This window comes from Pseudophryne corroboree, chromosome 5, assembly GCF_028390025.1.
Source record: "Pseudophryne corroboree isolate aPseCor3 chromosome 5, aPseCor3.hap2, whole genome shotgun sequence".
NCBI lineage: Eukaryota > Metazoa > Chordata > Amphibia > Anura > Myobatrachidae > Pseudophryne > Pseudophryne corroboree.
The window spans coordinates 679,273,794-679,295,283 of NC_086448.1; the positions used below are offsets into that span (position 1 = coordinate 679,273,794).

General features: G+C 39.9%; 1 protein-coding gene across 3 annotated transcripts in view; it reads right to left on the reverse strand.

The window, feature by feature from the left end:
• The window catches only part of TOX (thymocyte selection associated high mobility group box), a 367,184-nt gene that overhangs the window by 24,231 nt on the left and 321,463 nt on the right, over positions 1-21,490 (reverse strand). For all 3 annotated transcript variants that reach the window (XM_063923770.1, XM_063923769.1, XM_063923768.1), the window contains 2 exons: positions 12,421-12,501; positions 3,001-3,387 (listed from right to left, as the gene is read on the reverse strand). In XM_063923770.1, coding sequence (XP_063779840.1) covers positions 3,001-3,387; positions 12,421-12,501 — 468 coding nt within the window. The remainder of the gene's footprint in view (positions 1-3,000; positions 3,388-12,420; positions 12,502-21,490) is intronic.

Here is a 21,490-nt window from a genome sequence, read left to right on the forward strand (position 1 = left end):
AGAGCCACCATTCTACAACCTGATGTATGGATAGAAAGTGATGGAAACAGGGCCCATGCTATTTAAGGAAGGTCAGATTAGAGACCTCATTATCCAGATGACCATACAGGAGAGTCTGCATATCAGTGGTATGTTATATGATTTGATATCTATGTTTAGATGTTTTTTAATTCATAATTGGATTGAGATTTTATATATTGGATTGATATTATTATTTATTTATATTTTTTATAGTTATATACACTGTTAAATCTTGATAAAGACGCCGCCGAGCGTCGAAACGCGTTGATACAGTGCCATATTGATGTCCTAACCTGTCATATCCATAGAGGGGAACTTATGACATATTGATACCCGGGTCATATTGTGTCCGCTGATTTCCTTCTCAGTTTCCTTATATGGTATGGCTGGTCGTCTATTTGTATTTTATTTATAATAAAGGGGTTTATTTTGCCCTAATTGGCTCCCTTTTTAATTCATCTCATGCACCATACGAGTGATATTCATCCTTATTATATTGAAGAAAAAAGACAGCACTTGCAATAAAGAAACCTTTCTGTTTTCTACTACGCTTATACAAGTAAGCATACATGTACGAATTCCTTGTTCCGTTGGCATGACATCACTTTGGGTGATCCTATAAGAAGGTGGACGTTTGAATCCTTTCGGGGCAATTCTACATCACCTATTCTTTCCCCCTACACAGTGGAAAGAACTATTTCACATAGACAATATTACACTATGTTGTGTTTTATGTTTTTCTTTTTCATGTAATACCATTATTTTGGTGAGGAACCATTCGATCAAGGGGACATTTGGAGCGCAGAAAGTGAGGTTGTACTTTTTCCATTGCATATTGTTGTATAGGTTGGTGACCTATTTTTGTACCACCCATCGCTGATCCATTTTGCAGCGCCACAAGAGGAATTGCTTTTCTATTTTTCTGCATCCTTTGAAAATTAGAAACAGTGGTGCCGGGAAGGGGGGGGGGGGGGCATGTTTACTAATTACCCAGGCCAGGGCCTGATGGAGGTGCCTGGGGGGACCTGAGTCCGCCACTCGCCCACTCACCGCCCCTTACCTGTCAGCCTTGCCTGCAGTTAGTGTAGCGAGGCTGCCAAGCAGCAGCAGCATCCTCCTCTGTCTGTGCGGGGGGAGGGGCTTAGCAACTGCACTGATCGCGCCCCCCTCCTGATCTGCACCTGGCTTCGCGGCACCTTAATTACTATTTTTAATCACATTATTTTTGTGAGGAGGCGTATCCACTCCCCCTTACATTAGGCCACACTTACCTTACCTGGGCCTGCCTCACTGTCTAACGTCATGATTAGAGACAATGTGCAAATGATGCTTTTAGTTTTGGGATCCTGGGCTAAAAAGCAAGATTTTATGGGGTCTTATAGTTTGCATTTTTAGAGGCGGTCATTGCTTTGCAAAAGTGAACAGAGCAATTTTCACTCCTCACAAACACTTGAGTTTTGAAAACGGAGAGAACGTCAACAATTCCCCATTTCCGTGAGTCAGAACGAATTGCTGATTCACAGGTATAAACTATAATTTGTAGAATTGTATGGTTTTCATCATTATCCTTTATGCATCTTTAGAATTTCCTACTCATTTATTTTACTGCTTCTACACTGCGCACATCCCAGGGACAAATATACAATTCAGGAAGGAAATGAATATCATATAACGGAAATTGTTTTCTAGAGAGAAATATTTGTACATTTCACACTTAGAATGTGATTTCAGCTCTATATGTTAGATTCAGAAAAACAAGCTGCTGGCACAGCGAATAAAGATAGTTATCAATAAGAAAGCAAATGTCACTGCACAACATTTTTCAAAATGTTATGGGTTTTATAACTTACACAGTATTCATAGGAAATCTTATATCTAAGCTTTCAGATCATTTTTTTTTCTGAAATAAATTCAGAAAACAGAGTAATCAAACATAGTTCAAAGTATAAAAACTTCAGACTGATGGTGCAAGCGCATCTGTATATCTCGCTTAGCCACATTGCTGAGTAAGTACGCTTGCATCTCCTTAGCCACTATTCAACAACAAAGGAATCTCTGTCCATTTGACCTAAGAGCAGAGCACACAAATTTCACTTTGTGACCTGTACACGATCTCAGAGTTTGGAAAGAGTAGTCATGCAAGGTACAGTAGAGTTTAACAGAATGAATACATTTCCCGATTTCTCTCAATAACATGGTTGGTCAGCAACTACTTTTCCATTTTATCTCTCTCAAAGGTTTGATACATATACGCCCCTAAATGAATTATGATAGTATAGTGGAAAGTATGGAGGCCATATCTTCAGAAGGATATTAATACATTATAGACTGTACAAAGAAGGGCAACTAAAATGGTGCATGGTCTACATTACAAAACATACCCAGAAAGACTAAAAAAAAAACCTAAATATGTATAGTTTGGAGCAGAGAAGGGAAAGGGGGGACATGATAGAAACTTTCAAATATATCAAGGGTTTTAACAAGGTGCAGGAGGGAAACATTCTTCAAATTAAGAGAATTATTGGAACACAATGACATGCACTGAAACTGGAGGGAGGTAGGTTCAGGGGAAATTTAAGGAAAAATTACTTCACAGAAAGAGTAGTGGACAAGTGGAACAGCCTCCCATCAGAGGTGGTAGATGCTAAAACAGTAGAGCAATTTAAACATGCTTGGGATAGACATAAAGAAATCCTTACAAAGAAACAAGGATCAAATAAGGTTAGAGGTAAAAATATGAGAAAAAAAGGCAGACTAGATGGGCCAAGTGGTTCTTATCTGCCATCACATTCTATGTTTCTAAGTGAAATTAGAAACACATTGTAACTGTCATATTTATCATGTAAATGGTACATCCCAGATGACTGACTTGCTAGATATAGCCAACTTCTCCACTCTTTTCACTGTTTGACACATTAACTACTATATGAAGTAATTTTTTCTTTTTTACAAATCATCATGCAAGGAAAATATACCAACCTGCTGCATTGCTGGTGAATGCAAAGCTGTCTGGCTCTGTATCTGTAGCTGATTTCCAATGGACTGCTGCATGGACATTGGCTGGTGTTGCTGCATATGCATGTGCTGGTGGAGAGGTGGACTCATCTGAAGAGATGGAGGTGGAGATACAGCCATGCTTGCTAGAGAAACAGTCACTGGCATTTGGTTGTTGGGTTTTGGAGCTATGTTCCTGTTGATACCGGGATGCATGGCAGATAAATGTGGATTCATTGTTGACTGTTGGTGGTAAGGGGAGCTGAGATACAATGTAGAGTGTGCCTGTGTGGGTCCATGGAACACTGGAGGCTTTGAATTCATCATTTGAGAAGGTTGAGATGTTTTAACATCAATAGGATCATTGTAGCTCTTTTTTTACCCAAAAACAAAACAAAACATGTAATTAATAATATGCACAACGGGCTGTAGTTCAGTGTATGTTTCAACCAGATAGTATGTTCCAGCCAGATTTACTTATCAGACATTCCTAATGCTAATTGTATAGTGTGTTTATCTTTTTTAACTATTTGTTCTAGATTTTGCTAGCAAGTCAATAATAACTAAAATAAGAAACATAATAACATATGTATAATAGCATACTATTTACAGAATTTTTTGGTCTCTGCTCTGGATTGAGAAAAGGGAACATTGTTTTTACAACCAAAGACTATTTGCAAAAAGCTGTCAGGGATATTTTATTTTTGCTACATGTCATCTTGTATTTAAACCGAGGAAACGGTGATCATAAAAGAAGCCATATCTAGGAGCTATTTGCTTTAGAATAGATAATATGGGAAATTATAAAAACACATGAAATCAGCATTTATTTCTCCTGACCTTTAATATCCAAGTAAGACGTAGACTGGAGTAAAAATATATATTTTTGTCAAATCAATGACATTAAAACTGTAATGTGTTATAGGAAAATATACAGCTCTACTCCCCCTTTACATTGCTTGCTTAGAATGCAAGTCAAAACTGGCATCACAATGGAGATGGCCTAGCAAAGAAGGTGACATATAATGGAATGAATATATTGTTGTTTGTTTGTGTGAAGAATATACATGGTAGCACACAAGGTTAGAGGTATAAATCAGATGGTATAAATATTACTCACTGTATAATGATAAAAAAGTATAACGGACCATATAAAGAGAAGATGCTGTTCAGTGTCAGGGTTAGCTCTGATAATATATAATAAAGTAAATATGTACTATGTTCTCAGTATATATATATATATATATATATATTTAAATGGGTACATTTACTAAGAGGTGATTTAACAGGCGTATGCAAGCTCAGGGAAGGGCGCATGTGACAACCACCAATACTCACCAACCCAACTCCTTTGCTCCCGGACATAGGCTAATCTTCTGTATACCCCCATTCTCCAGACATACTGTAGGCTACCAGCCATACCAACCTTTACATATAGTGTAGATCTGAGGCTAAATGTAATAGGCTATGAGAAGCAGGAAGTGTGGGATTTTGTGCAAGTCTGGCCAGATTTGTAAAGTGAAATCCTTTACACAGCATAACCAGGTTGGTTTTGCCATGTAAATGATTGCTGCTTTAAAAATCTGGCCAGACTCGCACAAAATCCTGCACTTCCTGCTTCTCGCAGGCTATTACATTTAGGGGTCTATTTACTAAGCCTTGGATGGAGATAAAGTTACTGGAGATAAAGTACCAGCCAATCGGCTTCTAACTGTCATTTTTGAAACACAGCCTGTGGCATAGCAGTTAGGAGCCGATTGGCTGGTACTTTATCTCCAGCAACTTTATCTCCATCCAAGGCTTAGTAAATAGACCCCTTAGCTCCTTATCTCTTACTCATATGAATTAGTGGTCTGTTGCATCAAGAAATGCATTGAAGAGACACAATCACTTTCTTTCAAATAAGAAATTCCTTTTATTTTGTATTGCCCATGTTGTTTAAAATATGGATTTCTAGTGTCTTATATATATATATATATATATATATACCCTATATACAACCTACTACGGATCACTGTACACTGTTGGTTTCTGAGAGTGAAGAAATTAACACCCCAGACATATCTGCTTTTATCATTTCATTCAATAAAATAATTTTATTTCATGAACCCATTGGTTGAGTTTTTCTATACATCAAAGTCTCATTATCATGAGTAGGAGATTTAGATCTCCACTATATGGGAATAGGAGGAGATCGCAGGAGGATGCGTGGAAGCTAATTTGGCAGAATGTAGCACTAGCGTCTATCTCCTCTTCAATTAAAGAGAATTTATATAAACTTTACACTAGATGGCATCTGGTTCCTTTATGGCTAAACAAGATCTCCCACGCATCCTCCCCTATGTGTTGGAGGATATGTGGGCAAATCGGTGACTTTATACATACAGGTTGAGTATCCCATATCCAAATATTCCGAAATACGGAATACTCCGAAATACGGAATTTTTTGAGTGAGCGTGAGATAGTGAAACCTTTGTTTTCCGATGGCTCAATGTACACAAACTTTGTTTAATACACAAAGTTATTAAAAATATTGTATTATAAGACCTTCAGGCTGTGTGTATAAGGTGTATATGAAACATAAATGAATTGTGTGAATGTACACACACTTTGTTTAATGCACAAAGTTATTAAAAATATTGGCTAAAATTACCTTCAGGCTGTGTGTATAAGGTGTATATGAAACATAAATGCATTCTGTGCTTAGACTTGGGTCCCATCACCATGATAACTCATTATTGAATGCAATTATTCCAAAATACGGAAAAATATGATATCCAAAATACTTCTGGTCCCAAGCATTGGATAAGGGATACTCAAACTGTATTTGGTGAAAATCTCCCAAAATGAGTATATTTTGGAGTCAAGTTGAGATACTTCTAGGAAATATTTTTATATCTTAATTTCACTCAGCCCCTGGTCTGCGTTACTGAGTTTTCCTAGTGCTGGTCTTAATGAAAATGCTAATAAGCTTATTCATCATGTTCTTAACGCAGCTAGATGTACAGTGGCTAAATGTTGGAAAAACCTCGAACCTCTACCGCTAAGCATGGTAATGGCAGAAATTTGGTTTATCTGTACTATGGAGTATATCACTGCATCATTGCACGATAGATCGGTTAGGTCTGCTACAATCTGGGAACCTTGGTTTATTTATAATTGCTCTCTCTCTAAAATCTGATGTACTATAGTGTGTAGCACAGCCTTGGTTATTTCTAAGGATAACCCCTTATAGGGTTCATATTCTCGAGGGCCCATTAGTTTACTGGTGACCCCAGCTGGTATATGTGAAGGTATTCTTAAATTATGCTGGAACAAAAAAAAAGTTTGGCAAGGTAATCTGGTCTTTCATGGTGGCCCCATTTTCCCAGCTCCCCTTCCCCCCCCCCTTTTTTCCCCCCTTTATACAAAAAAATATATGATTGAATGTCTTAAGGTTAATCAATACACTATGCTAGCTGATCTCTAGCCTTGGTGGCTAAGTATTCAATGCATTGGAATTCATGAAATTCATGCATGTGATTTTGTATATTTGATGTCTTTTTTTCTTATTTAAGAAAATAAATGGTTAACACTATATGGGAATAATTATGACAGCAGCTAGAGCTATGGTATGGGAAATGAAGCATTGCCTATTTTTCTATACTTGTACCTCAATGTTCTAAAATACGAAACATTAAAAAACCTTGGTAACTTTTATTTTAGAATTATATTGAAATTACCAAAGGACCACTATAGGAGCATTAAAACACTTCAGGATATACGTTCAGGATACCGGCAGCCATAATACTGACACCGGAAACCCAACACCTGTCAGAACACTGACGACGGCATCTCGAAAGATTCAGGATCCCAACGATGGAATACTGACAGACAGGATCCCGAAGGTAAGTATTTATGGCTGGCTTAGGTTTAGATGAGGGGGTACGGGGTAGGTTTAGGGACACTCTGGGGCGGTTAGGGTTAGGTTGCATGGTGGTGGATGTTAGGGTTAGGCTGCAGAGGGAGTGGGGGTTAGGGTTAGACACCACTGTGGTTAGGGTAGGCACTAAGGGGGAGGGTTAGCTTTAGGCTGCGGGAAGGGGGGTTAGGTTTAGGCACCACTAGGGGGAGGTTAGGATTAGGCCCCAATAGGGGAGGTTAGGGTTAGACTGCGAGCAGGGAGGGTTAGGGTTGGGTGGCAGTGGAGGGATTACCATGATTGGGATGCCGAGGTCAACTCACTGATGTCGGGATTGCCGCGACTGGGATACCGGCATCGGTATAATGACCACCGGCATCCCAACTGCCGGCATTTCAAACTGATTCCTGCTTCAGATATGTTTAAATAAATATCCGGCTGAACATATAAGTATTGCAAAATCAGAAACATCTAAGAGGAACATTATAAACTAATTTGCACATATTATAACTGAACTCAAATATGAACAATAGCGTTATAATTAAATGGAACATTTCTATTTAATAGGATTACCTTATACTGTATTAATTCTTATTTTACTGCTGATACCATTTTACCAGTCTAAAAGGATGAGCAAGTATAAGAACGACAAGTAATTCTGAGATCTGAACCATATTTTTCAGGAAAAGGTAGCTTACAGCACAGTGCAAGGTGTGTTAAGATGACTTACATTTCCATTAAAGTGGCTCTAAAGAAGCATTAAAACTGTTTTATGCCTTGCTTTGCTGCCCAAAACATTAAGACTGGTGACTTTCACTAATTGTCCCCTTTTCTCGTCTTTCATCATGCCCATGTAACCCAAGGATGATGGCAAGAGAAGATTTGCAGGTGACTGGTCATCTGAGCTTCATTATGTGCCTTGTATAGTATCAATCTTTTCTTATGTGTTATTTGAATAAAAAAAGTGTTTTACAATGAGATATTGATAGTTTTAAAAACCTTCTTAAGCTGTGACAATATTTAAATATAAATCAAGTTAAATTAACACATGATATTACAATTTAAGTGAATTGATTTATGCTATGACCACAGATGTCTTTGATGTTTACTTAATGCAAGTGCTAGTATTGGTTAGTGAAAGATCATTAGTATGATAAATTACATGTTCAGTGGCTGGAATTTTGATTGATCTTTATCCAATCCCTCAAGGGGCAAATGGCACATTACAAATGAAATTAATTAATTTGTTTGATGTTTTGACTTGGTCAATTTATAAAGTGAATATCCATTATTATGCTGTAGAGGGAGCATTTATAAAAACTGTTCTACTAGTGACTGTATAGAATTTTTAATACTGCACCATTCAATTAAAAACTTGTCTGACCCACGTGGTCTGCATATCTTCTTATCGAAATTGGTAAGTGTGAAAGCTGGAAATACTGGTGGTAGAAGAGTGTCTACATTATATTTCACTGCTCATGTTCAGCAGCCAATCTTTACTAACAAAAATACTTCACTATGGGGGAGATGTACAAAGCATTGGAGAGTGATAAAGGGGAGAGAAATAAACTACCAACCAATGAGCACCTGTAATTTTTGCAAACACAGCTTGTAACATGGCAGTTAGGAGCTGATTGGCTGTTACTCTATCACACTCCACTTTATCTCTCTTCAAGGTTTAGTTTATATCCCCTATACTTGGAAGACATAGGGAGGCTCCAGCTCCTGCTACCTGCGGTTTAGTGTGGTTTCCTCGGTGGTGTTTGCGGGTGCATGCATTTGCAAGCCCCCGCAAACTTTAGCAGAGTAAAGGACTGCAAAGTTGCTGTCGGGCCATGCAGCCCTTTTCAGCAAAAATGTGTGAGGACACATCTGTATAACAGATGGTAGAAATATGGCCCACAACAGACTTGCTTGTCTGAGGGGACACGATGATGTTATTCATGCTGAATTGCATCATCGTAGTCCCGTTCCCCCCAAATACAATCCCTGTTTTCTTGGAACTCTATAGCTGGTGGGGCAGAGCCACGATGATGCAATTGTGCCACCACACCCCCTGCACAGCCCACTTTTGCGGTCACCATGCCCCCTATGCGCCAAATGGGCTGCTTACTCCAGAATGAGGGGGCAGCAAAGTCAGCAAGTATGGCCCACAAGTAGAAATGAGTGTCTATGGGCATAGCTACTTCAGCAAATTTTATGTGCAAAATATCACACCACAAAGGTTCTCAAAGTCACTTTCATGTCTTTATTGGGTCCATAGAATGTGAACACAACAGTGTATAAATAAGAGCAATGTAATAATTTCATACAGTGACTGCATGTACAAGTACTTTTCTTGTGTCTTTCCTCTCTGTGCTGTCCTTATTAATTAATTAGAATTGATTGATAAAGAGAGTTAATGGCAAACTGTAGGAAAAAAAAAGACTTTGTAGAAGAGGTGGCGTAGTTTTCAAAGTGACATTAGGTTTCAGATTTATTGTAAAATGTAGCCAAACGTCCCTGCGTGTTATGGACAACCATTCTATATAGCTAGATGGAAAATAGCTATCATTAAAAGAATCAAACAGTGCAGTACTGTCAGTATGACAGTTGACCAGTGTTAATTTTGACAAGGATTTTCAATTTAGGTTTAGTCTTAGTCGCTTATTTAGAATTGTAGTTGTTTTAAAGTCACATTTTAGTCTTTTTCTTTTCCTTTGTTTTAGTCAAGAGTTAATCAGTGGATCTCAGGTTTCATTTTAGTGTAATTTTAGTCAATATTTTAGTCATAACTATTGCAAACAGATTAATGATACTATAATGGATTTTGAGAAGTCTGCATACCTTTAAATGCAGTATGTGTTTAGTAAACTGAACTCAGTAGGCTGAGAATGTGTTACATACTGAGCCTGACTTACCATAGTGATCCCATATATTATATACAAAAGAATGCCTTAAGTTTGTTAGAACAAACAAGTGCAATACACAATCCTATTTCCTTCACAGCAGGTCATATATATTTTCTGTAAATATCTAGAACACATAATTGTTCTTTAAAAATGTAAAACCCTAAGTAATTTTGACAAGAATTTAAAATTTAGTTTTTCTTTTAGCCGCTTTATTTTTGCTTTGTCTTAGTTAAGATTTAGTCAGTGTTTCTCAGTTTTCATTTTAGTCTCATTTTAGTCCTGAAATAAACTGTAGTCGATAAATAGTTTGTCAAAATTTTCGTCGACAAAATCAACACTGCAGTTGACCTATCACACATTTTGAAATATGTTCTCCAGTAAACTATAACAAAGAATTCACTTTTAGCTCTTGAATCACTTTGCTTTCTAAACCCCAGCATCAAATGGTTGGATAGCTTACATTGTGTTTCATGCACAATCAATAAGAAATCCAAAATCTTAAAGTGAACAATTCCTTGTAAATAAACCGGTTAGCATAGATGAGGCGCGGAAGGGGTTTACTTATTCTTCTGGCCTAAAGATTAGATTTTAGGTGATGAACTGTACAAACATGCATGACATATACCAGAACCCTGCAGAATTTGTCCCAAGAAAAGTATTCTGGACACATATCAAGATAAGATCATAGTATGTAAATTATAACCCAAACAAAGAATGTAATTAGTTTATGGTGTAGCTAAGTCATGGTAACCTTGAGCTACAAATGGAGCCAATGGTGGATCTGGGAAGAAGTTATTATTTATTGACATTCGTATCTATATTTATATGAAAACCATCATTTGCAGTATGCTGTTCATACTTTAGTTATCATTAACTTATATCATGCCAACATCTTCCGCAGAGCTGTACAGACAATATTTGTCATTCACATCAGAAGCTGACACATTGGTGTTTAAAGGCTAAATTAACACATGGATGCACACAGACCTGAGTAGCACCCATTTTAGTCAGCAATACATTAAGCTTCCTGTATGATTTTGAAGTATGAGAGGTATATGGTAGAAAGCTACACAAAACCTGGGAGAACATACAAAGTCCACACAGATAGAGTCAAGCCATTAACCCCAATGTGGTGAGACAGCAATGTTAACCACTGTGCTACTGATTATGGCAAATATGTGCGGGAAGTAATGTACAGATTAAATGTTGTACTACAGTTTTTATTTACTTTAAAGTCTTCTCCTGGTTTAAACTATTTATCTGGTACATAATCACGTTACTTTTATGTGTCTAAGTAAAAATGTTTTTTTTATTCAAATAATTTTGAATCATAATCTGCATGTCAAAGAATCAATACGTAGACAATGGTGGACAAACAGGCTGGTCACTATCAGGCCTGGAGGGGAAGCCGGCTCGGCAACTGCATATTCTACCCCTCTTCTCATGTGAGGGAAAACTTATGCTTGTATACTTTCCCAGAATGTCTAGGAGACTGTCAAATTTTGGAAAGTCCTTCACGACTCCTAAAATAACAGTTTGCCCTCAAATATCCCACCCACATCCCAAGTAAAATGGACAAGATGGGGACGTGGTGATGATTTGTGGCAAGGTGAAGTGTGTCACCAGGGACCTGTACCCACTGTATAGCAGGGCCAGATCCAGGGGGGGGGGGCGAACGGGGCGAACGCCCCCCCCCTAACTGTCATAGCCACGCCCACTTACATGAGGTGGGGGCTGCTGCCAGGTGATGGTGTGTGGCTGCACTAACATCCCTCCCCATCCTCCGTGTCCCTGTGGCCCCATCTGCCATCATCACATGCCGTCACCCCCACCTTGGGCAGTGTGTGCCGCCCATCGGTGTGTTAGTAGTTACATGTGCCCAGTGTGTGTATGTGTGCTACATAAGAAGTACATGTGCAGCCTAGCAATGCTTTCTATGCTCTTTAGAGCATTAATTGACAGTTGGTACAGGAAGTGGGAGGAGTAATGAATGTAGGGGAGGAGTCAGGAATAAAAAAACCGCCCCCCCTAAAAGAAAAGTCTGGATCCGTCCCTGCTGTATAGTGACATGCATAGCGGCACTGCGCTGCAGGGGGTAAGACCATAATGATGGAAAACTCATTGTTGCCCTTCCTCCTGTACACTCTGCATGGTTCTCCCCAATGTGATCTCCCAGGGAAAAGATAAAGCAAAAGTAGGAATCTATGAACCAGTAAGTACAGAAAATTAAAAATCTAAAGAAATTAAGATGTAAAGTTACCTGATGGTCCTTTGTTTGGCTAATGATCACTTGTGTCAAACAGGCCCAATCTGTTATTTTGAATTTGGGTAGGATTATTCTTTAAAATATATTGATTTATAATGGACATTTGCTGTATGGTGTTTGGGCATGGGCTATATACAGAGAGAGCTTACAGTCATTCAGCATGTATTTATGGGCTAGTTCTGAGCTTTTTAAACAAATATCCTTTAAACTGACTCAGTCTAGCAGTGAAAATTGATTGTAATAAATGGGCTCCAATGTATTTTTTGTTAAGAATGTTACATAATAAGACTTTGGAAAACCATTTACTTGACTCTGGTAATATCTATGCCGTAAATATTTGACGTTACCTTGGATACAAGACTTGCTCGGTATGCGGCCAATTGCTTCAGATACTCCTTTTTGGCAGATTCAGTTTTCTTTTTATACACCTGCAAAAAATACAATTGAAAAAAAAAATGTAATTGTGTCTTAACATAAATTTGTCCTAATGCCTCTTCACTGAAGCATGTAAATGAGTATCACAAATGTGTCAATTTCTCTGATTAGTCCCATTATTGTGCCAGCAAACCAATATACTGTAAACTGGCAAAATAAAGTTGTACATTGCTATATATATATATATCAATCAGGGAAGAAATGGCGTCACTCCAGGACTTGAGGTGGTAAAAATCTTCAATTAGTGTAGTTTATAAAACATCACATAAACCAACGTTTCGAGGCCCGTAGCCCCTTTGTCAAGGTCATACAGGCACGAGGAGGCCACAGACACTACTGAGCCTCATTTTGACTTGTTTTAAGGACATTACATCAAAGTTGGATCAGCCTGTAGTGTGTTTTTCCACTTTAATTTTGAGGGTGACTCCAAATCCAGACCTCCATGGGTTAATAACTTTGATTTCCATTGATAATTTTTGTGTGATTTTGTTGTCAGCACATTCAACTATGTAAAGAACAAAGTATTTAATAAGAATATTTCATTCATTCAGATCTAGGATGTGTTATTTTAGTGTTCCCTTTATTTTTTTGAGCAGTGTATATATATATATATATATATATATATAGTCTGATCATCTAAAGTATAAATATATATAGTCTAAAGTAATATATTATCTATTGACTAGGTATCATATCTGAATAACCTGGTTCAAATAGAGGTTTACACATTTTATCAGGATTTTCTTCACTTCTATTTTTGAGCATATGGTATGTATAGTTGTAAGAATTGTAAGAATTGTATATATTTTCTGGAAAATGGTACTGTTCATAGAAACATAGAAACATAGAATTTGTCGGCAGATAAGAACCACTTGGCCCATCTAGTCTGCCCCTTATTTTTTATTTCATTTTTTATATTATTTTTTATCACTAACCTTATTTGATCCTTATTCATATATTTAGTTGGTCTATTCTATTGTCTAGATATAGTACAGACAAACAGTTGCTCTATCATTCCTGGAGATAATTAATTACCAGGTGCTAAAAACGGGAAGGGGTCACAGACAAACAAGGCCTTACTGTAGACAAATCACAAGGCCCTATGTGGGTCCTGCTATTATGTAGTGTTAGGACTGCTGATAACGGAGAAGCCTTGGCGCAACTCAGCAGCTAAACATGTGTTTGCAAATGCATGTGACCAACTCCCTGAAATTCTATTACCAGATAGGTTCAGGTATGGTTACAGGTAATTTTTTAGTGTGCTGGGGGTATACCAGGAGGAGAAAAGCACCCCCATCTCTGTCTGATGTTTGTCTGTGATCCCTTCCCCTTTCTAGCACCTGATATTTAATTATCTCCAGAAATAATAGAGCAACTGCCACTGTTTGTCTGCAAGTGTGAGAAAGGCATTGAATGGGAGCAGTATTTGGAAGGTTGTAGTGCTAATGGGAGATCCTGGGGCTGACTCCCGGGTAAGTTAGCTCTCTGTCTGGATGTGTTTTAGTATGAGCCTTTATCATGAGGCCTTACTGTAGACAAATCACATGACCCTATGTGGGCCCTGCTACTATGTAGTGTTACGACTGCTGATATCAGAGAAGCCTTGGCGCGGCTCAGCAGCTAAACATGTGTTTACAAACGCATGTGACCAATTCCCTGAAATTCTGTTAACAGATAGGTTCAGGTATGGTTACAGGTAATTTTTTAGTGTGCTGGGGGATACCAGGGGGGGAGGAAAGTACCCCCCTCTCTGTCTCTAGATATAGTACCCATGATGAAGTCCTGATATGGACGAAACGCGTTGGGTCGATCTATTGTTCTACTTCTGTATCGTGTGTTGCATTCCCCTCAACAAAGAAATATACTAAAAACTGAATGTAAAACCGGACATATCCGAAGACGTCCTCTGTAAAATCACAAAGACGTATTATGTATTTTATTCTGCATTTTTATGAATACATTTTATTCTATGTAATGGAAATTTGTATGTTTTAAATTGATGTGCTAATATTATTGAAACAGTACCATACATTTAAGCACCCTCAGATCTATTTGTTTGCTGTTTCTCCTTAACCTTTGCTAACAGGAGGTTCTTCTAGAGGTGCTGCTCTTGATTCTCTTAGTGCTATTGGGTACCCCCTTTCTTTTATATATATATATATATATATATATATATATATATATACTACATATACAATTCATTTATTTAGATTATGCTGCCTTAGGGTTTATAGACAATGTTTAGTATATACTGTATACAGTAGTGAATATGAAAAGAGGAGTACGTTAGAAGCCAAAGTATTGTTTTTCAAACTAAATTGATACATGTCAGCTGGGAAATCTAGCTATAGAAATAACTAAAAGTTAGCACCAGCACGTAAAATATATTAATATATCAAAGGCTGTGCATTACTGCTATTGTTTGTATACAGTACATGGTGCAAAAACATTATGCAGTTCAGTACAGTTAGTAAACACAGCATAGCAATTCAGATAATTTAGGGAGCCTAAATTTAATGTCAACAAATAATTAAGCATAAGTCAAAGGGGATATCCAATTAGCCCCAGTAAACTAATGCAGCAAATCGATCACCCGGGGGCTATCCAATTAGCCTTGACAAGCCTGCACTTATTGGGGATAATGTTATGATTCCAGTACTCCTGACCGGAGGAGATCTAATGACAATGGCCAGAGTACTGGAAGGGGAATGCTGGTTACGGGAGCTAGAAAGACTAGTTGCCCCTGGCGCCCTAACTCTATTGTCTCACCCGTGCTATCGAAAATCCCTTGCGAGACTATGGTTTCTTGAGCCCCTGGCAGCCACGTTTGAAAGGCGGATTATGTCTGCCCAACTCCAGTGCCCCCCGGTCTTAGTGAGAGACAAAGGGAAATCCGAGGCAGGATGATGACAAGAGGACCTCTGACTGACAACAGGCCAGGGGCAACAAGCTAACTAACCAAACCAGAAGTATGCGCGGAAAAACCGCCAGATAAAAGGACAACCAAAATCCACTAGTCCGTTACTCCTACCCAGCACCGCTGGATACCAGAGTGGATCTGTGGGAGCGGAATCCTCCGCAAAAGCTCCGAAACACAAATAATAAATAATAAGTAATAAAGCGGCCAAGCCGCAACACACGGCTACGCCGTGACTCACGAACACCACTGGATGTTTAAAGGTGCTCAGTCAGGACTCCAGGAACAGATGACGACTTCCGAGTACAGGACAACTGAGGACAGGAACGACCGGGTACAGCAGGACTGGAAACACTCTCAGCAAACAGATACAGCATGCAGGAAGCTATTACCGGCGTCTGTGAGAAGCCCTGGAAGTGTACTTAACAGGGAGTCCTCCAATCAGCTGTTCAGAGGCTGATTGGATTAAATGCCGTGCAGCTGCCTTGCTGCACGGCCAGGAAACAGGTGCCCTATTAATTTAAATGGACCCAGCAACGGGGAACGCGGTCCGCCAGTGGCGTTCCCGTTGCTAGGGTCCGTGCGGCTCCGTGCGCCCGGCGTCTAGCGTTGCCAGGGAGCCGGCGGCTGTACGCGCACGGCGTCCCTGGTTGCTAGGCGCCGGGCCGCACCGACGAGCGGACCTCGGCGCCTAACAGATAATGCTTCACGTCCCTGAGGCACGCAATGCAAAATCCCCAATAAATAGCCCTTAGAGACCGTGTTTTTCCGCTATAACATATGTTTCTGTGAACTTATCCCGGATCTCATGTGTTATCATCTGGAAATGGTTCATGGGCTATAATTGGATAGCCTGATAATGACCAACGGTCAAAAATTGCACAAAAAGCCGATTTTTGCGATGTGGTAAATTACTGCTGGCAATAGGATGCCCCCTCATAGGAAGGATACAGAAGAAGCACATCATGTAGTGCAGAACAAACAAGAGGTTTAATACAAGTATTCACAAGTGGATGATGAGGGACCATTGTACAGCAAGGGCAGGGCCATGAGAACATAATTCACAGCTATTAGTGTTATAGTGGCCTTGATCCAGGTGGCTACTCTTCTTGGCATCCAAGAGAACCAGCTGAATCTTTGCAGTCTTCTGGAAAAATGGGAGAGTAGGCAAATGACTGAATATATCTTCTCGCCTGCAGCCATTGACATTAGGAAAGTAGTTCTTCTTTATCACAGCAAAGTAACTGACAGCTTAGCTTTGCCACAATGTATTGTTTAGTTTGGTAAATCTTTAATGAGGGCCAGGGCCAATAATGCCACAGCAAATCAAATGATTGCTGTCTTTGCTTTTTGACCTCTACCAGACCCCATCTGGACATTCTCCTAAGTCATAAGCTGTGTAAATTGAATGGAGAAATAATACTTCACTTTTGAACAGTGCAACACCTGAATGTCAATGTAATGCTATATTATACATTTTAAAGACTTGGCCCATATATACATTGAAATCAGGAGCTCGACATAGCAGTAGCTGTCGTTGTAGGAGCAGGAACAAACCATTCTCCTATTCATGTTGGTTTAATTGGCTAGGACAAAGTGAGGAAGCAAACTTGGCACATAATTGAATGGCTGTGGCTCGTCTTTTTAGGTAATACAACATGAGCCAAACCTATACACTACTAGAATGCCAGGAATTGACTTTGTGACACAAATGACAATCTACATTACAGAGGGCACATTAGGACATTCAATAATTGAATTCCTGTTTATTTGAATCTGCATATAGGTTCTCCAGGTGTCTCACACTGTAATATATATTTTTATTTATAACCAATTATTTATATAGCGCACACATATTCTTCAGCACTTTATAGAGAATATTTGTCCATTCACACCAATCCCTGCCCAAGTCGTACTTGTCTGTAGCCAATTAACGTACCGTACATTACAAGCACATTTTTTGAGTAATAATACCTCCCTTGAAATTTGATAACATGTAATTATCTGTAATGATGGCCATTATTTTGGAATATTGCATAAAATGTTAATATACTGTAACAGTGCTGCAGGACTAAGTCCAAACGCATAATAGCCTAGTGTAATCCATATTATGAACCTCCAGATGCTGAAACCTCAATGGCACCCTGTGGTACACTATTCTTTATGCCCAAGATACTCCCATGAAATTGACCCTTCTGACAATGGTGATGAAGGAGCAAGTCTTATGAGTGTGAAAGCACCAATAAAGATGAACGGATTTGATTGACTTGACATAAAAGTAATGGAATTACCGTGGCTCCAAGAAAAAGACATCAGTTTGTGGGCTCCAAGGATTTATCAGCTTGTAAGTGAAATTCTGCTTCTTCATAGCCCCACTGCTTCTAATTTAGCAGGACAGGCTTATAATTGAAGCAAATTAACTATTTACTTTTGCTACTTCTACCAGGGGAGGGGAGAACATACCAGCAGGAAGGAATGCGTGGGAAATTAAATTCTTCTCACTTGTGTCAGATTTGCCCTTCTATAGCACATTAGCAGTAATTTCATGAGGCGTCAAACATTGGAATAAATACTGAAGAACAAAATAATGAGGTGTTGCTATTGAGTTGAGCAGCTCTGGCTAATTTTATGGCATATGAATTATGCAGACTAAAGGCAGACATATGTTGCAGCACTCCAACAGTGTGCTGCCTTGCTGGTGCTACCTGATCATTAAAATCTTGCTAGGTTCCCTAAGAGAATCTGCTTTCTTACTACGAAGGCTTATGTTTAAATAAATACAGCTACATACTCATGCCTAAAATACTAACTGCCATTTTTAAATACAACGCTGGGCTCTAAAACCAGGTATTTTATTACAGTTTTAGCACAAACATGTGTGTTTGTCTCTCAGACTGAAGATTTAAAGGCATTGACATAAATGTAAACAAGACCATTTTGTTTGCAATTTGCTAAATCTATTACAGCCTTACTGTGCTTCCAATTAGAGAGGGAGAGATGGTTTTGTACATTTGCATCTGGTTCAATGTAACTTTCATTTTTTACTTAACAACTGTTTTACAAAACTGAACAAAAAATGACCTCAGTGGTCGCTATGAATTGTTAGTCTTAGTAAAAAAGTAGAAACATGTTTAAATATATAAAGTGTGTGCAGTAAAGTAATAAATATATTAAGTTTCATATTCAAGGGGCCTCTCATAAAAGCTTGGCAGTAATTAAATCGCTGTTTTGCAGTCTGCAGTAAAATTCTAATGAATATTTTGCTGAGTGGCAGGCTGGGCAGGGGGGCAGAGTGCAATGCACTCCCCAGGCCAGTACAATCTGCCCTTTGCCTGCATATACCTCACAACTGGGAAGGCTCTCTGCTGCCTCCTGGTTGTGGTATCAGGATATAGCTGCAACACACTAATCTGTGAGGCTGCTCAGCAGGGGGTCTGTGAGGGAGCGGGGCTTGGCGGGACGCGACCGCGAAGGGTAAGGTAGCAGTGGTGGGTAGAATGCACGAAAAGGGGGCATGGCCTAAATAAAAAGGGTTGTGGCCTTGTGGCAGTGCCGCAATCGCGAGTCACGCCCCCATTTTTGTCACTAAAGGGGGCATGACCAGCGCTCTGTGAGCGGTACTAGGTTCTTCTACCGTTCCCCCAGACTCCCACGCCAGGAGATTGAGGATTGCATTTGGAAACCCCCCTCTACAAATCCTGCATTTGCCAGTGGCTTGGGGGGGTTGGTTTACACTTACCAGCGGCTGCTATTGTCTGCAGCTGCTGGAAATGGGGGACCCTGCCGTGCTGACCGATCAGCAGTGATCGGTAGCACGGCAATCAGTAGGGGAGAGTGCAGGGAGGCAGAGGGACCTTCCGGTTTCTCTGACAACAGCAACGGAGGGAAGTTTCCCTTCCCTGCCGCTGCTAACACTCTCTATCTGACTGGTCGCATCCTATGCGACCAGGTCAGACAAAGCACTTGCAGGCATGGTCGCATCTGATGCGACCATGCCAAGCAAGTGGTTAAAGGATAAAAGTGGCGGGTGACGAGCATTATGTATATAAGGGATTTGTGTGTGGCTGGGGTGGGGGTGACAGGCATAAAGTATATAAGGGGTGGTGGGGGTGATGTGCACAAAATATATAGGGGGTGATTAACATAAATTTTATACAGTAAGCAGAGTACACAAAATGATAATACAGTGTTTGTGTATGTATATATATATATATATATATATGAGTCCGAGAATCCGGCACTAGTGTCTCAGGCAAAAAGCAGGAATAGTGCTCCGGTGCCTCCCACGGGTATGGCGGCCCACAATAAGCGTGCAAAAGGAGGTGGCACTCGGAGGCTTGAATACAGATGCACGTAGTGCTTTTAATTCGACGTTTCGGGCATCAGCCCGTCATCAGGAGTAACAAACAGTGTGTGACCAAAAAACAGACATTTATACACTCACGAATAACACATAATTACCTGATCAGCTGCAGCCGTGCGTCCGTCCCCGGGCTCCGGCGCCCACGAGTCCCGCCGCGTCATCCGAGGCACGTCCTCGCTGCGCCGTCATCCGGCCAACAGCCTATCAGGAGAACACAGCGTCACGTTGTCCCGGCAACCAGCCGACAACAACAACAACATACAATAACACGTGAAGTTAAAAACAGAATAAAAGGCAATCGAGCTGGAATTGTTGGCAGTAATGTCACCCATTGTTACTGGCTACTAGTGCCAGTGTTATGCAAACAATGCCTATAGCTAACAATGAAATTTAAAATAATAAGCTAAATGCCATGGTAATGAAGGCTGTTATAGGTAGCATTGTAAGCCTAATGAATCATTGAGGCCCCGTGGTGTCAATGTGCCCAAGGTATAAATCCATTTGCTCTCTAGTTGTAATAACAATTTTTTTCTGTTACCTCCTCTAATATTGAGGGGAACATGATCGATAAGCTTAGTTCTGATACTAGCTATGCTATGCCTAGCTTCCGCGCAGTGGCGAGCCACTGGTTGGTCACTGGTGCCGGTTTCAAGTGCAGCCCTGATGGCCGACCTGTGGCCGGCCATTCTCTCTCTGAATTGTCTCTCAGTCTTGCCCACGTAGTTTAAGCCACATGGGCAAGTGAGGACATATATAACGAATTTGGTGGTACAAGTGAGGGGATGTTTAATCTTGTATTTTTTCCCGGAATACGGGTGTGCAATAGTGTTTCCGGGGATTAATGATCTACAAGTGGTACATCCAAGACAACGAAAACATCCTGGTTTGTGACTAAGAAAATGAGTCTTGGCGGCTTGTTGCTTAAGTTTCATAATATCCCTCTTAATGAGAAGGTCTCCTAAATTACGGCCCCATGTGTAACAGGGTAATAATCTAGTGCCCGCCAGTGCAGGCAGGTTCTTGTCTGTATTTATAATGGGCCAAATTTTTTTTGCTATGTGTTGAGTATATTTACTCCTGGTGTTAAATCTATTGACCCAGGGTAATACCCGCCCATTGTCTGCTGATGTAGTACTGGTGTGAAGTGTGTCATGTCTAGTGGTACTGAGAACCTTGGATCTAATATTCTCAAGCAATCTGCGTGGATAGCCCCTCTCTTGAAATTTAAGGACCATGTCGTCCAAGGCAATTTGTGTTTGCTCAGGATCGCTGGTAATTCTTCTTACTCTCAGCATCTGGGAATAAGGGAGACCTTCCCGTAAGGGTTGGGGATGGAAACTATCGTGTCTAAGGATGGTGTTCCTGTCAGTTTCTTTTACATAAATGGTGGTACTTATACCAGTAGAGGTCAGATTAATATTGACATCTAAGAAATGTATCGTGACTGGTGAGATACTGTAGGTAAGTTGTACCGCATGTCGACTGTCATTATGTCGATCTAGCTCTTCTTTTAATAGTACCTCTGGCCCTGTCCAAAAGATGAGTAAATCGTCTATGTACCTTAGGTACAAAGCTATGTATTCCTTCCGACGGAACAGATGTTTTTCAACCATAATCATGTAGGCGTTGGCGTACGATGGGGCCACATTGGACCCCATCGCACACCCTGCCACTTGGAGATAAAATTTGGAATCATAAATGA